General features: G+C 45.1%; 1 protein-coding gene across 1 annotated transcript in view; it reads left to right on the forward strand.

Annotated features, from left to right (window-relative positions):
• The window catches only part of ARHGAP40 (Rho GTPase activating protein 40), a 19,853-nt gene extending 10,358 nt beyond the window's left edge, over positions 1-9,495 (forward strand). Inside the window, exons 5-14 of the mRNA XM_010017338.1 lie at positions 185-350; positions 719-810; positions 924-1,001; positions 1,314-1,473; positions 2,671-2,753; positions 3,901-4,107; positions 4,367-4,507; positions 6,570-6,730; positions 7,846-7,901; positions 9,311-9,495. Coding sequence (XP_010015640.1) covers positions 185-350; positions 719-810; positions 924-1,001; positions 1,314-1,473; positions 2,671-2,753; positions 3,901-4,107; positions 4,367-4,507; positions 6,570-6,730; positions 7,846-7,901; positions 9,311-9,417 — 1,251 coding nt within the window. The 3' untranslated portion in view covers positions 9,418-9,495. The remainder of the gene's footprint in view (positions 1-184; positions 351-718; positions 811-923; positions 1,002-1,313; positions 1,474-2,670; positions 2,754-3,900; positions 4,108-4,366; positions 4,508-6,569; positions 6,731-7,845; positions 7,902-9,310) is intronic.
• The last annotated feature ends 6,977 nt before the right edge of the window (positions 9,496-16,472 follow it).

Genomic DNA, 16,472 nt, shown 5'->3' on the forward strand with positions numbered 1-16,472 from the left:
GACCCCTGCCTGTGGCAGGGGCTTGGAACTGTATGACTTTAAGGTCCTTTCCAACCCAAACTATTCTATGATTCTATGGCTGGTTATGGTAAGGAATGATAAAAATGCAGCAAAACTTGATAAGTAGTAGGATTAGTAGTGATAACGTGCAGTGAACCTTTTGGGTGTGTATGTGTTTCCTTAGAAATTTAAGATCCCCAAGGGTAGACTTGGAGTAACCAGGGTTGGAGATCTGTCTGCTCAGGACATGAAGAAGATCCCCACACTGGCCCTTATTGAACTAACAGCTCTCTGTGATATCCTGGGCTTTGAGCTGAAGAGAAACAAAGCAGCAAAGCTGAAAACAACAGGTTAGTTCATGTCATCTTAATTTCTTTGTGTGTGCGCCTTTGGTGTTTGTTTTGGTTGTAACATTGATCTTGTCATAGGTTTGTATTTCAAACCTTACAACAGAGAGAGTCTTTGATAAGAAACCTTGTGACGCGTGTGTTTTCCTTTATCAGAATTTCTCTTTGAAGTCACTGGATCATGACATCAATACCTTGCACCACATTTATGTCTCCTACCAAATGCACTTGACCTGTTTAACTGTTCGTCTTTTTTTCTCCAGTATCTGTGCTTACAAGATGTGTCATCTTAGTCTGCAGTAGTGGATATATTCCTTACACCCGATACAGATCAGGTGATACAGACTTAAAGCCTCTTGTTTCTGTTGCAGAGAAAAGACTCTTTGGAGTTCCACTCAACACTCTATTGGAAAATGACCAAAAACTGCTTCCCAACACCAAGGTTCCTCTGTTACTCCAGGCAGTAAGTTCTCTTCTGGTTTCATTCTGATTCTCAGTCAGAAAGGCTGTGATAAGGAAAGGCAGACTTCTCATCTTTTGTGCCTAAGAGTTTTCTTTCTCCCCCCACTTTAATAGCTGCTATCCTGCTTGGAAAAGAGAGGACTTGAAACAGAGGGCATTTTGAGAGTTTCTGGATCCCAGACCAGAATAAAGGTACGAGTTCTTCAGTAGTGTCTGAGACTGTCAGAGGTGATCAAGGGAGCATGTTGCTGAAGCGATTGTCTAAATAACCTAATTGTCTCGTCTCCCTTCCTGGTACAACTGAAACTTTCATTGCTGGAAAATCAGGGAGTGTCTGCTATGAGGGAAATCTGGGAGTGTCTGCTGTGAGGGAAATCAGGGAGTGTCTGCTGTGGGGGTCTCTGCACTCTTCTGGCTTGATGAGTTGCCGTTCTAGTGCTCAGCTACAGAATTTCCCTTGTATTTGCTTATTAAAGCATGTAATAAATTCTATCTTTTTACTAGAGTCTGGAACAGAAGCTAGAAAGGGACTTCTATACTGGCCTTTTCCACTGGGATGAAGTCCACCAGAATGATGCGTCTGGGCTACTGAAAAGATTCATAAGGGAGCTGCCAGCCCCGCTGCTGACTGCAGAGTACCTCCCTGCTTTTGCTGCTGTACAAAGTGAGTCCCTGCTTTGGCTGTTTAGCATCATATCGCTGGTTTGTGCTTTTCTTGCAGAGCTCTACTGGTCTTGTGCTCTGCTGCCAGGTGTGTTGGGAGCCTGTGGATTCAGCGGGAATACAGAGCACGTTATGTCCTATGGAGACAGGCTGGTTCAGTCTGGAGAAGAGAAGGCCTCTGAAGGGGACACCTTAGAGCAGCTCCAGGGCCTAAAGGGGCTCCAGGAAACCTGGAGAGGGGCTTTGGACAAGGGCCTGGAGGGACAGGACAAGGGGAATGGCTTGAACCTGCCAGAGGGGAGACTGAGATGAGCTCTGAGGCAGAAGCTCTTCCCTGTGAGGACAGGGGGCCCAGAGAAGCTGTGCCTGCCCCATCCCTGGCAGTGTTCAAGGCCGGGTTGGACACAGGGGCATGGAGCAACCTGCTCTAGTGGAAGGTGTCCCTGCCTGTGGCAGGGCTTGGAACTGCATGAGCTTTAAGGTCCCTTCCAGCCCAAACCAGTCTGTGATGCTTTGATATGAACCATAGCCAAAAGTAGTGTGGTGGGTGCTGTATGTACTAATGTTGTATCAGCCCGAGATTCATACTCACTGGTGGTTGGTTTCATACATCTTTGTGTAGGAACACTGTCCTGGGGTCTGAAATTACGTTGTTTCATTTGAGGCTGAAAGGTTGCTACTGCAAATTAGGACAAATTTATATATAATGACATGCAGGCTGAGCTGGGACAACTGGCCAGGGTTGGAAAGGACCTTAAGATCATCTAGTTCCAACCCCCCTGCCATGAGCAGGGACACCACAAACTAAACTATGTCACCCAAGGCTCTGTCCAACCTGGCCTTGAACACCACCAGGGTTGGAGCATTCACAACCTCCTTGGGCAAGCTAACTGTTTAAGTGCACAACTTTTTGTTCGAGAAATGAGGGATTACGGAGTCTTTTGATGCCCTTCAAGAGCATCAGACTTGCTGGTGGACTGTGTACTCCAAAGCAAATCAGCCAGTCTTCTAAAACACAAGTAGTTCACTTCATAAAGGGCAGGTTGAGTTTGATATACTTGTGTAAAACAAGGCCTCAAAGCCTAGTGGCAAACATTACAAGTAATTGCCTTATTCCTTGGGGGATTCCCTTGCTCAAAAGAAAAAATAAATGGCAGAAGCCTGAATTCTCTGTCCTGTTGTTGCTCTCCCGCATTAGATATACCAGATCTGAAGCAAAGATTGCAAGCTCTAAACCTTCTGATCCTGATTCTGCCAGAGCCCAACAGAAACACTCTAAAGGTAACTACCTGTTATGGATTTAACTGGAAAAACATGATCTCTTTCCAGGTTTTATTCGAGGAAACTCTGTCAGTTTTTGTAAATAACAGACATCATGCTCCTTGGTTTTATTTTGCTGGCTTGAGAATGGAAAGCTGTGCCAGGAGGAGCAGGCAAACAGGCTGTGCAGAGAATGTCAGCTGTAAGCATAGTCTGCCTTGTAGGTACAAACTGAAAAGCAGCAGGATTCCATGTGATCTTGCAGCATCCAGCATCCTGTTCAGAAACATGCTCTTCCCCGTCAGTCTTGTTAAAGCATTTCGGTATGAAGTGAAAGATGCACAGGTCTTACATTGTCTGTGGGCATGCTAAGGTACAGGGAAAGAAATTGAGTCTTTTGATCAATGGTTTGTGGTATTATCATCTAGGAAAGAGAGTTCCAATTTAAAAGAAATAATCAAAACAGCTGTTAAGCTTCTCACTTCCCTGTTCTGATCAGGAGGCGTCTCAAACCCTTTCACCTGCTACGTTTTGAAAGAATAGATGCTGATGGGATCGGCCATGCTGGCTGTGCACAGCCTCTGCCCGTCTGTGCTTTAGAAGAAATGTCGTGGGTGCTGCTGCTTTCTTTGGGGTTTTTTTCTCCTGAGTTTTTCAGCTTCCAGGTGATAAAGGGAAGGCTGAGTTACTGCCCTGCAGACCCTGGAATCCAGAATCCAGCCAAAGCTGATCTATCACTCATCGTGGCTTTGGTGGAGGCATGAGGCAGAAGAGATGATCCAAAAGGGTTTATTTTTCCGTATCTGGGAGTAGCTTTGAGAGGATACTTGGGGGAAGGAGGAGGAGCAGCTTTGGAGTCCATATCTTTTATGACTGTACTTGTCGTAAATTGCCACCTGCCAGGGAGTAAGAAAGAGCTCATCTGCTTCCCACACAGGCTGTCTCTCCTGATTTGTGAATGCTGGACAAACTATCTCTCTGCTTGGTGCAGTTATTTGTTGCCATGCTAGTGTTACGAACTGTTCGCTGAACTTCCTGGCTGGAGAAATAGGATTTGCTCATAGGTACCAAGAAAAAACGCTAGTTAAGTGATCTCTCCGGTAATTGCCACAGTAGTTCTTGAGTGTTATTAATAATGGATGTATTAAGTCTCTTCCCCTCTCTTTAGGCTTTACTTGAGTTCCTCAGCAAAGTGGTTGCCAGGGAGAACAACAACAAAATGAACCTCTGGAACGTTTCCACAGTCATGGCCCCAAACCTCTTCATGCACAAAGGACTGCCAAACAAGATCCCTGAAGGAAAGGAGAAGCAGCTGGCTGAGGGGGCTGCTGATGTTGTGCGGATGATGATCCATTACCAGGATTTGCTTTGGACAGTAAGTCTCTCTGGTTTTTTGTGGTATGGTGTAGCAGTGTCTCAGTCTGGTTAGAATTAGAATAGAGGAAGGGACAGTATTGGAAATTTCAGAGTTAAGTATCTATAGGCCAAGTCTGTGGCTGAATTCCAAGACTAATTGTTTTCAAAGTGTATAGGTATCATGTCTACTTAAGGAGCTTCATAAAGATTAGGTTCTTAAATGGCATCCTCATCTCTTCCTGATTTAATTCCTATTTATTCCCTTCTCCACTGCCCAGGTCTCCTCTTTTCTGGTAGCTCAAGTGAGAAAGCTGAATGAGAGCAATACCAAAAGGTACCAGTTCTGTGACAAGCGAATTAAACAGTTGTTGCGGAAGATTCATGCTGATAAAGACAAGGTGGAAAAGAACCAGGCAGAGGTGAGTTAGGGCTTGGAAAAACTGAGCCCGTTCACAAGAGTGTCAAATGCTTTCATGAGAACTTGGAAAACTGTAAGGAGTGATGCTCTTTAAAGAGCAAGAGGCAGAAAAATCTGCAGAACAGTGAGAAAGAGCTTCCCTCTTGGCTAGTTTGTGGCAAAAACTAATCCCAACAGCAAGAGCACTAAGTAAATTTCATGGCACAGAAAACTTTGTCAAGATGCTGCATGGTTGCAGGTGAGGGGGGAAGAGACCAGAAGCAGAAATGCTGGTCTTTACTTCATGTGCTGAACAGAATTCATCTGGCTTTAGGTGTCCCATGGGTTTAGAGAGATATGTCTGTGGTAATAAATGCAGACTTAATTTCATGAACCTAAAGAAAAAAATTAGGCTATTACAGCAGTATAAAAGCATGTTTTGCATCTAATTTTATTTTTACTCCATAATTCTGCTGATCTGTGTGGGAGAGTTTGGGGACAAGGTTCTTTCCACTTAAAAGGAGAGATAAACGAAATGGTTCTGCTCCTTCTTGTCTTGGTGGAGGCTGAGATTTTTAAACAGATGCTACTACCAGATCTATCTGAATATCAAATTTGAGACAAGATCCTTGGTGTCATTCTGCCTTTTCCTTTGGTTGCCACTGTTGGTTAAGTAAGGTAGATCTGTAGGAAGGTTACTTCATGCAGTGCTGGATTTTAAGTATTGCATAGCAGTGCTGGTGCAGCTGGGGTGCTCTAAGGACACAAACTAGATGGAGTCTGCAGGTGGAGTTAATACACTGAAAGCTTAAATCTGCATGGAACTAGATGATCTCAAAGGTCCCTTCCAACCCAAACCATTCTACAATACATGGAAAGCCAGCACACAAGCCAGTACATCCCCCACCTTTCTGTATGAGTTGGGATACTGAGATGACATCTGCCTAAAATTTGACTTGTCAAGGAAGCAGGTCACTGTGGAACTACTGTTCAGGCAGTCAAACAGATGAATAATGCTTAGGATTAGGTAATACTGGTCTCACAGTTTCAGTGTTATACACTGGTTTTGCAGAGGATTCGGGATTGCAAAATTAACTTGCTGCAGATTGCTCCGTTAGAACAGTTTAATGTTTTATAGAATCATAGAACGCTTTGTGTTGGAGGGGACCTTAAAGCTCATCCAGTTCCAAGCCCCAGTCATGGGCAGGGACCCCTTCCACTAGAGCAGGTTGCTCCAAGCCCCTGTGTCCAACCTGGCCTTGAACACTGCCAGGGATGGGGCAGCCACAGCTCCTCTGGGCACCCTGTGCCAGCACCTCAGCACCCTCCCAGGGAAGAGCTTCTGCCTCAGAGCTCATCTCAATCTCCCCTCTGGCAGGTTCAAGCCATTCCCCTTGTCCTGTCCCTCCACCCCTTGTCCAAAGCCCCTCTCCAGGTTTCCTGGAGCCCCTTTAGGCCCTGGAGCTGCTCTAAGGTGTCCCTTTCAGGAGCCTTCTCTTCTCCAGCTGCCCCAGCCCAGCTCTCTCAGCCTGGCTCCAGAGCAGAGCTGCTCCAGCCCTTGCCGCAACTCCGGGGTCTCCTCTGGCCTCGCTCCAGCAGCTCCACATCCCTCTTGTGCTGTTGCCCCAGAACTGGATCAGGGGGGATCCTGGTGTTCTCTACAAAAGGTCTGAGGAGTTTGTTCATGAAGGAATTGATGAAAACAGTCTTGAGAAAATAGGACTTGACAGTTTGTCAGAATTTATTCCAGCAAATCCTGTTTTCATCGAAGCTTGTGATGCTTCTGGTGCCAGTGCTGTATTTGAACAGCAGAGAGCACCAGCGCACACTGATGGAGAGCAGTGCTTTTCTCCCCAGCCACACCACCAAAGTACTGATGAATTCTTTATAAGGCTCACCTTGATGCTTCTATAAGCTTCCAGCCTATAGCATATGTGGGATAAGAAAGAAGCCCAAATTCTCTGAACTGCTGGTGGGATAGGTTTAATTCTTCACGTTCTCCAATCTAATTTGAAACTTAATGTTTTAGCTGATAACAAAGTCTTCCATTAAGCACTTTCTTCTTTTCTGCCTGCCTTGTTCAGCCTTCCAAGACTGTGAAAGTCCATGCTTCGCTTCTGCTGAAGGATTCACTAGAAGTGCGTTTGAACAATGCAACAAGAGTTGCTGATGTCTTGAGGCAGTTTCAAAAGAACATGTGCCAGCGTGGCTGGAATATTGTTAACACTGTCAACCTCCTCAAGTGGTAAATAGCTTTTTCTCTGCTTTTAAAAGTTAAAAAAAAAAAAGAAAAGAAAAGCACTAGGTGGTCTAGTTGCTCTTTTTGGTCTTCTGGCAGAGCTGATCAAAGAATCCTAGAATGATTAGTGTCGAAAGGGACATTAAAGCTCATCCTGTTCCAGCCCCCTGCCATGGGCAGGGACACCTTCCACTAGACCAGGTTGCTCCAAGCCCCATCCAACCTGGCCTTGAAGGAACCTTACGTGGTGGCTCAATGAGCCATTAGGAGACTGCTCTGCTCCTCTACTCTAAGCTTTGGAAATAGTGTGTTGGATGGGGCAAGCAAATATTAGTTCAATTGAGTGATTCCATCACTGTGCTCCGGCTGTCAGGAGCTCAGGAGTTTCCTCTGGGATGCTGGATGGCAGGTGAACTTTAGCATCCTTGCTGAGGAAAGGAAAGTGGAATAACACTGACCCTGCAAAAGAAACTCCCGCTAGCTCTCTTGGAGGAAAACATCACCTGTGCAAATTATTTGCCTGGAATAGTATTTCCAACATGTTAATACAGGGATTTCCTAAAATAAACTCTGCTTCAGTGGTGAATCACTGAAAAAAATGAACAGAATTCTTGGCCCCTCTTGTCACCATGCCTGCAGACCGTATTTAGTAGGCAAAGTGTTAGTGCATCCCTTGACTGTGTCCCTGGGCAGGAGATGTCTAGACAGGGAACGTGGATGGGAAGTTGACTGAATGTGGGTCACTAACAAGCTACTACAGCTGCTGAAGTCTTCCTGCAGATGAGCTTCTCTTGAACAGGCCATCAGCTCTAGAGAAATGTTGCCATTGAACTTTGGTATTTATGCCAGTTGTCTGCCTATTGAAAAGGTGGTGTTTGCTTATAGTGCACGTCTTGCTACTAGTGAGGAATATCTGCTTTGGTTTCTTTTTTCCCAATTTTGGGTGTCTGTCAAGAGCTGCACTATTAGGACAATCAGCAAGGTCTCTGTACCATGGTCTGTAGCTTCCTTGGCCATTGTTGGCCTCTGAACCATAAGCAATTCATTTGGAAGAAACATTGCTAAATCACCTAACCTGATTTTTGCAGAGCTTTAACTTCAGTGTGTTTTCCTCTCTGCAGTAACAACTCAGTGGAGTGCACAAACTTGCTCCTGTATGAAGTCGGAGGCAATATTGGTAAGTTTGAGTGGTAAATGAAAATAACAACTCTGATACTCAGTATTTATGCTTAACTTGTCTTAGGAAGGAGTTATAAAAAGGATGAGATTCGGAGCGGGGCTCCAAAAGTTAGAACACAATTGTCAACCTCACCCACAGCAAACAGCACCTGCCAAAGCTCTTGAGTTGATAGTTCGTATGTCTTCCAGCCCTCACTGCAAAGCCTTTATAGTGCAAGTATGTGAGAAGATTGAATCCTGGTCTTCTAAAGGAAAAAAAAATCTTCCATGTGAGGGTGCTGAAGCGCTGGCACAGGGTGCCCAGAGGAGCTGTCGCTGCCCCATCACTGGCAGTGTTCAAGGCCAGGTTGGACACAGGGGCCTGGAGCAACCTGCTCGAGTGGAAGGTGTCCCTGCCCTTGGCAGGGGGTTGGAACTGCTTTAAGGTCTCTTCCAACCCAAACCAGTCTGGGATTCTAAGTAACTATAATGGATCTTATTCAGAAGCTGCCTGTCAAGAAAACTGGAAACTCAAGAGTCCAAAAGTCTTGAGGACAGAGACTTACAAAACTTTGATCATCTTAAAAACAAACCGTTCTCTTAAATGTGCTGTGTTAAACCCCCTTTCCCCACAACAATAAAGGTTCATGTTTGGAATTAAGTGTAGAACTTAAACCCATAAACTACATGCCTCTAAGTAAAGGGAAACTTCATCCTATGCCACTGGGCTTTTAATTCTGTGCCTCTTATCTGGGCTTTATTTAAGTGTGGTAGGCTGGCACATGGCATCTGTACCAGATGTGAATCCTGTCTGCCTTCATCCACTTCCTGACAGAAGAGCCCATACTAACTTGCGTGGAGGTTTCTCAAGCCATGTAGTTAAACAAGTTGATGATGTTCATTAGTCACCAATTTCCAGTTGTCAGTAGGGTAATGTCATCAAGTGGAGAGGAGACTTAAAGGATATGATTGCAGCAGCAGATTAGGGGTGTCTGGAAATGGGAAGGAATTCTTATGCTCTGTTACAGCTGCTTCTGGAGGCTGTTGGTTACTGTGGTGTTTTGGCTGTCTCTTTCTATTTCTCTTAATAGCATCCGTAGAGGAAGAGCTCAGTTCTTGGAAACAATTCAGTCTCTGGATTTGATCACCAGCGTATTTCATGATGGTTTTCAGGTGCTGAAGTTATGGACTGTTAATGTTAGAGAACCTTTCTACAAAGGTCAAAGCTTGGGCTTAGTAGAGTTTTAAGAAATGTACATTCATTTAAACATAAATAACTAGAAGTTTTCCAGATCTGTGGAAAAACTTCTGAATGGTTGTGATATTGAAATTAATGTGAACAAATGCCCAAACAAAACAGCAAACACTGAAAACTAGCAACTCTAGGACTAAGGATATAAGAAATGCTTTTCTTCTGATTTTTCATAGGTGAACATTGCCTGGACCCGGACACTTACCTCCTAGACTTGTACCACATCAATCCCCATGCTGAGTGGATAATTAAGCAGAACCCATCTTATCCTCGGGTATTGTAAGGAAAGCATGAGCAAAATGAAGCATTCGGCTGAAGTTTTGGAAGGTGTGGAAAAACTATAGAGATGTTCCTGGTATAGTCACAGACTGGACAATGCTTGTGTCTTTGAAGGAAAACCAGCTTTGTTTACTACTTCATGACAGTTGGCTGTGAGAGTACCCTAGCTTACATGCTACAGGGGTGTCGATAACAAGCAGCAATTAGCATCATGTAGCAGGATTTGCAGGAGGTATGATTATTTTAAAGCAAAATATCCCCCCCTCCCCCAACAAACCCTGCAAAGAAAGCTACAGTGATTGTGCAGCAAGGATGGAACGTAAGAAACAACCTCCTGAAGGTGGTAGAAGTAATCTGTTTCTTCTGGATTTGCTCTTTCTTTTGATCACACCCACATTTTAGAGGAGAGGGTCAAATGCTGCAGCACTACTAATGACATCCCATAGGTAAGAGCCACTGTTGACTCCTGCATATTGCCAGAAAAAGTTGTGAGCCTGGGTTTCACTAATAAGATACTCTTACGTTCTTTGAAGAATGAAAAAGGATGTTTCCAAAACAGCCAGACGGGATGTGAAGCCAACATCCTGTGTTTAATGACTACCATTAAATACATCTACAGAACCCAAGAAAGTAACTTTCCTTGGAAAAAAGTATGGGATGGACAGCAGCCTTTGAAATGTAAAGTGTGCATGATAGACGAGGTGCCTGTCCCATACAGCTCTGCCGGTAATGCAAAAACAAACATACAGGTTGCCATTGATCAGGGTAAACCATTGCATTTATTTTGATGGACAGCCTATATATCCACAGACAACCAAGGAAATATTCTGAGGTAGTTGGAGGTCAGTAATCTGACCTGGCCACAGAAACTGAACTTCTTTTTGGAAGACTCTGTGTGAACACGTCTGTTTAAAAACAAATCAAAAAACCCCTAAGATGTGGAGTGGTTGAACAAAGAGGTCTGTGGTTGTACCTGGTTGCACAGTGGGTACTGAATTGAGCCTCACCACTCTGAGAGCAGGTTTGCATCTCACATCACTGTATAACCATCACACGACCTCAAATCAAACTGCACTTGTGGAATTAGGAGTGCGGAAGTATTGTTTTCCTTTGTGGTGATGCTGAAATACCTCACAAGAGGAAACCTACTGTGCAGTGACAGGGATGGAACATGCAACATTTCTGAAAATCACATCTTTTTTTTATATACTGTTTTTAAGTACTGTTGGATATTTATTCACATGGCAAAAGCGGGGCTGCCCTGCAAGTGTATACTCAAAATATTTCCTTTGTCAGATCCTAGCTGCACTGGTGACAACCTCCAGTATTATTTCTTTTGTTAAATGATTTTTTTTCTATTGCAGTCTGGGCTTCCCTCCTCTGTTTTTTTCCCCCCAGGCTGATGTACAGCTACCCCTGTTCATTAACTCAAAGCCCCAGTTTCTATTGTAAGGGAGCCTCATTCTCTGGTTAAATTCTCTTGGTGGTTGAGGAACAGGTGAGCCGTAACCCATATTCTTTCTAACCTGTTGTGAATGTTGTGAGTGGTGCTGATGTATTGAAATGATGCATATATTCGAGCGTCTGTCTACTTTTTTTTGGTTGAGATGATGCAGATGGCATTGAGTGCTGAGATCCTCTTCATAGCTGTCTTATTAAGTACCCGTAATAGAAACTTGCAAAGAACCCACCTCCCAACCCTGACCCAGAACCCCAATGCCAAGGCTTCTTGAGGTGCCTCTGTTTTACAGGGATGAAATTGTGCCCAAAAGTACCTGATTCCTGTCCTTGAGGATGGCTGATTTGTGTCTCTTGAAAGATGAAGCTGCTTTAAAATCAGGCATTAAAAATCGATGGTACCTATTCACTCATCACTTGTGGAAATCTATGTTGCAGTGATGGAGCTTAGCAAAGAGTGAATGCCAGAGATGCGATACTGTAAGAAATACTTAACTCAGAAAGGTATCGGTGTAAGCTCAAAGATCCTTCATAAGCTAAATTACATCCCTGCAAATCATATAACTGCATTTTCTTACACACCTCATGCTGGATGTTCTGTAAGCATACTGGCTTCCAATGCATATGAAAGGGAAACACTACGTCTCTCCTGCTGTAAACAGCAAATGAGTGGGTTTCTTTTCAACACCAAACAATGTGAATCAGTGCTGTGAAAAACAGGCTGGTGCGAGGTTCTCACAGTCAAATGTCAGTTCTCAAACATGGAAGGAAATGTAAAAAAGAAAAAAGACATCTCTTTCCAGATGATAGATTTGCTTTTTTATTTTTCTTTCCTATCTCTGTACCAGAAAGTAAGTATGAATTTTTCAGTCACTGATGTGCATCCTACTTCTGAATGCTGGCTTTTAATAACTTTTTTACAAGTTTTTAATATTTTATTTAAAATCCATTTATTCAGTGAAACAATAAAAGTATGGTAAAACCTCTTGGCTCCAGTTTCATTAGTGGCTGAAAATAAGCTATCACGGTAAATGCTGTGCTCTGGGGAGACACCTCCTGCAGCCCTGATCCAGCTCTGGGGGAACAGCACAAGAGGGACGTGGAGCTGCTGGAGCGAGGCCAGAGGAGGCCCCGGAGCTGCTGCGAGGGCTGGAGCAGCTCTGCTCTGGAGCCAGGCTGAGAGAGCTGGGCTGGGGCAGCTGGAGAAGAGAAGGCTCCTGAAGGGGACACCTTAGAGCAGCTCCAGTGCCTAAAGGGGCTCCAGGAGACCTGGAGAGGGGCTTTGGACGAGAGTCACAGAAGAGCAGAGCACCCCAGGGATCCACCTCAGCCCTGCTCAGGGTTTGGATTATAACAGAACAACCCACCTGGCTGTTGAAGCACTGCCTCTGCTGTGCTGGGCTGAGCTGAAGGAAGTGCAGCACGAGCGCTTTTTGTTGGAGACAAAATTACCCAATAAAAGACAATTATGTGACATTAACATTAAAAGCACTGTGTGTGGGGGAAAAAAAGCAACCACAAGAAAAAGCCTTCAAGCCTGTGTATCCTGAGGGCTGCAAACCCTTTCTCTACCTTTGTGCTAAATAGGTCTCATTTCTCCCCATTTGTTCTGTCCCAGCCAGGCAAGTGAAAGTAGGGTTGATCGATTTGTTAATTACAGTAATTTTATCTTAAACACAGACAGCTGAGTGTTCATCAAGGCACAACTTTGCCTGTTACTGAGAGACCTCCCCCCTGCTAAATAATTAGGGATAATAAGTGGCTCATAATAAATGCAACCCACAACAAGGCACTCTGAGAGCTCAGCACAGGATCAGGAGGGCCATTAGGGAACCCCCAGGTCTATTTCTCCTTTTGAAGAAAACAATGCAATATCTTTAATTGTCTCTCTTGAAACCCTGGGCCAGCTCTGCTGGTTTGTTATAAGTAAAAGGCAATTATTCCACTTTCTGACTGCCTCTTGTGTCCAAAGAGGGCTTACTACAGAGTCATGTGCACAGATCATAGCAACTTCCTCTGCCTGCATTGTCCAGGCACCACAAAGAGCTGAGACAGGAGGTAACACAGGTGGGTCTTCAGCCTGCAAAGGACAGAGAGCCACTGAAGCACATTTCTGCTGCAGCCTGCCAAGAGCAAGGTTTGGGATGAGCGAGGAGAGGCCAGCAGAACCTGTGAGCATCTGTATCTCCTCCAAACCCTGCAAAACTAACCCGAAGAACCCACACAGGGACACAAACACCCTCAATTTCTATTTGTTTTCTTCCTCTTTTCCTCCTAATCCCCTATGTAATCACACCTTCAACTTCACCAGCCTGGCAAGTATGAACACCCACGAGGGTCAGATGAAAAAACTCACCATATCATCACTTACGAAGTTCCCTTCATAAAATGGTTTGTGTTGGAAGGGACTTTAAACTCATTCAGCTCCAACCCCTGCCACGGGCAGGGACACCTTCCACTAGAGCAGGTTGCTCCAAGCCCCTGTGTCCAACCTGCCCTTGAACACTGCCAGGGATGGGGCAGCCACAGCTTCTCTGGGCACCCTGTGCCAGCGCCTCAGCACCCTCACAGGGAAGAGCTTCTGCCCAAGAGCTCATCTCAATCTCCCCTCTGGCAGGTTAAAGCCATGCTGTGTAAGAAAAGCACGGTCAAATTTATTTCACAGATTGTTTAAAAAAACAATCCCTCAGGGCTTTAATGGACTGGTGCTGCCTAACTTGGTGAGTTGTCTTTGTCCTGTCCCTTTTCACATATGCCCGTGAGGAGGTTTGTCCTCGCTGTACCCACATCTACAAGCAGCTGTGGTGTGATAAGGGTATTATGTCTGATGGGTAAATGGGAACCAGAGGACGTCTGGCTTGGTCTGTAATGCCAGTGGCTCAACGCTTCAGAGGGCCTTGTCATCTCCCTCTGTTTCTTGGTGTGCATGGCTGCCCTTCATTCTGGAGGCCAGCTGCATCCATCAGGTGTTCTGCTGCTCTTCTCTGATCCTGTCCATCGCTCTCCATTGGGCATTTCCTCCATCCAGCTCCGGAGACATCCCTGGCTGGAGGGACAGCAAGTCGCTGCTGTAACTGTCACAAACATGGAAGGAAAACCCATGTTGACCTGTTAAAGGCAGAGCCAAGAGCATTTGAAAGCTTCATTAGCCGGGCTTTGTTCTGACGGTGCAGTCAGGCGGGGAAATAATGCGAGAGTGTTATCAGCCATGTGCAGGAGGTGGTTGCGTAGCAACCCTGATGGGGGCTCCGCGCTGTTCGGAGAGGAGAAAGAAACACTCATTTTCTTCAATTTAGAGCCATTGCAAAGAGGAATTCATTACTGACAAAGACTCACTTGGCTTTTACATCTTGTAAAGAGATGGCAGACAGTGTTGGCCTCGTTTTAGCATCATGTAGGTGCAAACTCGCTGTTAAATGGACCTGAGACAATCCACGGTTTGTATGTGTTTTCGGATGCTGTTTTTCATCCCTTTGTCCTGCTGGGGTTCAAAATGGGATGAGGACTAGGAAATTCATTGTTGCTTCTAGATCTGATGTAAAGGCATCTCAAGGAGCTTTCCTTGGTATCGATTATTACAGGTGAGAAGGGTGGCTCTTCCATCTGAACCCTGTTTAAAGAGTGAACTGCAGAAAGAGAGTGGTTCTGCTACTGCATCTCCATCTCAGGCTGAAGAAGTGGTCAGGCTTCAGAGTCCCTTCAAATCTGCAATACCTGTGAGACAGTTAAGGAGCACTGGATGTATGACATGGATCCTGCTTCTTGTCTGGGATCCTAGATGGTGAGATTGAGGTAAACAGAGACAGTCCAGGATTGTTTTGAAGAGCAGCATGATTACGTGGCACAAGAAATGCATGCACCATAGAATCCCAGACTGGTTTTTGTTGGAAGGGACCTTAAAGCTCACCCGGTTCCAACCCCCTGCCACAGACAGTGACACCTTCCACTAGACAGGGAATCCCTTACCTCGACCTGCTGCTCACACTCTGGGGGTGCACCCAGCACACGAGGGGGTTCTGGGCTCAAGCACACACTGAAGCTGGGTCATGGAGAGCTTCTCATCAGCCAACATGCCCAAGTCCTTCTCCTCAGGGCTGCTCCATCCAGTCTCCCCCAGCCTTTGTTTGTGCTGGGGATTACCCTGACCCAGGGGCAGGACCTTGCACCGGTGCATTCCCAACACTGAGGAGGGGGATTGCCAAGTGTGCAGGTAGGACAGGGTATCCCACCATCTCCCTGTCCTGCTGCAGCCCCAGCCATTTCACACTGAAGGGGCATAAAGAGCAGTTTCAAACTTCAGCTTTGGTGTACCTTGTGCAATAGCAGTGGTGGGATAGAGGCCGTCTGCCCTGACAGAGGAATTGGTCTGCTGAGACATTGTGTGGGCATTCCTAACTGATCTGTCTAGGTTTGGTCACTAGGTGCAGGGGTGCAGTGGCGGTCTCTGTGTGCCATTCATCTGGACAATGCATCTGGTTTTCCCAACAAACCTGTGTGGACTGGATCACCTACCATTGTACGCTCCTCCCCGGGTGCCTAAGGCAGTGCTAGCATAGAAAGGGAACACCTGAATGTTTCCGGGGGAAGATATTAAATAGGGAATTAAGAACTACAGAATATTTATTGTGGTTCTGTGTCTCCGTAGAGTAATGTGGACATTACTTTTATCATTGTTCACCTGCTAATATCTGTACTGCCAAGTAGCAGGTATGTGTGCAGGCAACAGCAGAAGGATGCTGGCACTGGCAGTGAGGTTTGGGATCAGTGATGGAGGAGACCTGAAACATCCTCTGTGCTGTCTCACCTACTGAGAAAGTGGAGGCATTTTCTTTCACTGATTAGCTCATACATCAAGTGACAGCAAGCCAAAAGAATGGCATTTGTATATTGTGCAACTCCTTTCTTTGGTCTGTCCTCTAGCTCCAGTCTTTCAATATTGAACAATAATACATCTTCCCTGCTCATTAGCAATTCAGTTTGCAGACTGATTCACGTGAACTTGGACTCTTGCTGTATTAAACACTTTAAGAAAAGAGCATAGGAGCTCAGGATGTTTATGAAAAGCAATTTCCTCAGTGCCAGGCAGTTTAATAACTCTACAGCCGTGGCATTCAGGCTCATTTATTTTAAGCTATGTTTCCAAACTGTGACGGGTCAATAATAAATAAGGCAGTGTGGCAGATTTTGCATGGAAGAGAGCTCATTTCAAAGCAAAGAACACAGGCAAGGTCAGTCAGGAATGCAGAGAATAATGTAGCGTTATGTCTGCCAAATTAAAGGCTCATTTGAGAAACCAAATCTTCTTATATTCAATATGGCAGTGAGTAAAGATTTGGAGATGTATAATGCAAAAGGGAGACAATGGTGCTGCTCTCTCATCCAAACAGTTCTGTTTCTTGTAACAGCACAATTGTCGTTCTCCATATCGGTCTGAATTTTCTCTTTTATCAAGTTCTCAGTGGAAAGAGGCATGTAGCCCCAGGCAGTGTTTTGCACCTGAGACCTCAGATCTGTTCAAGCAATAAATACAACATCACTGTGTTTCAAAGGACTTGTTAAAAATATTGGAAATCAGTATCTTGTAGGAAACAAAGCGGGTTA

This window comes from Nestor notabilis, unplaced genomic scaffold, assembly GCF_000696875.1.
Source record: "Nestor notabilis isolate BGI_N333 unplaced genomic scaffold, ASM69687v1 scaffold12386, whole genome shotgun sequence".
Lineage (NCBI taxonomy): Eukaryota > Metazoa > Chordata > Aves > Psittaciformes > Psittacidae > Nestor > Nestor notabilis.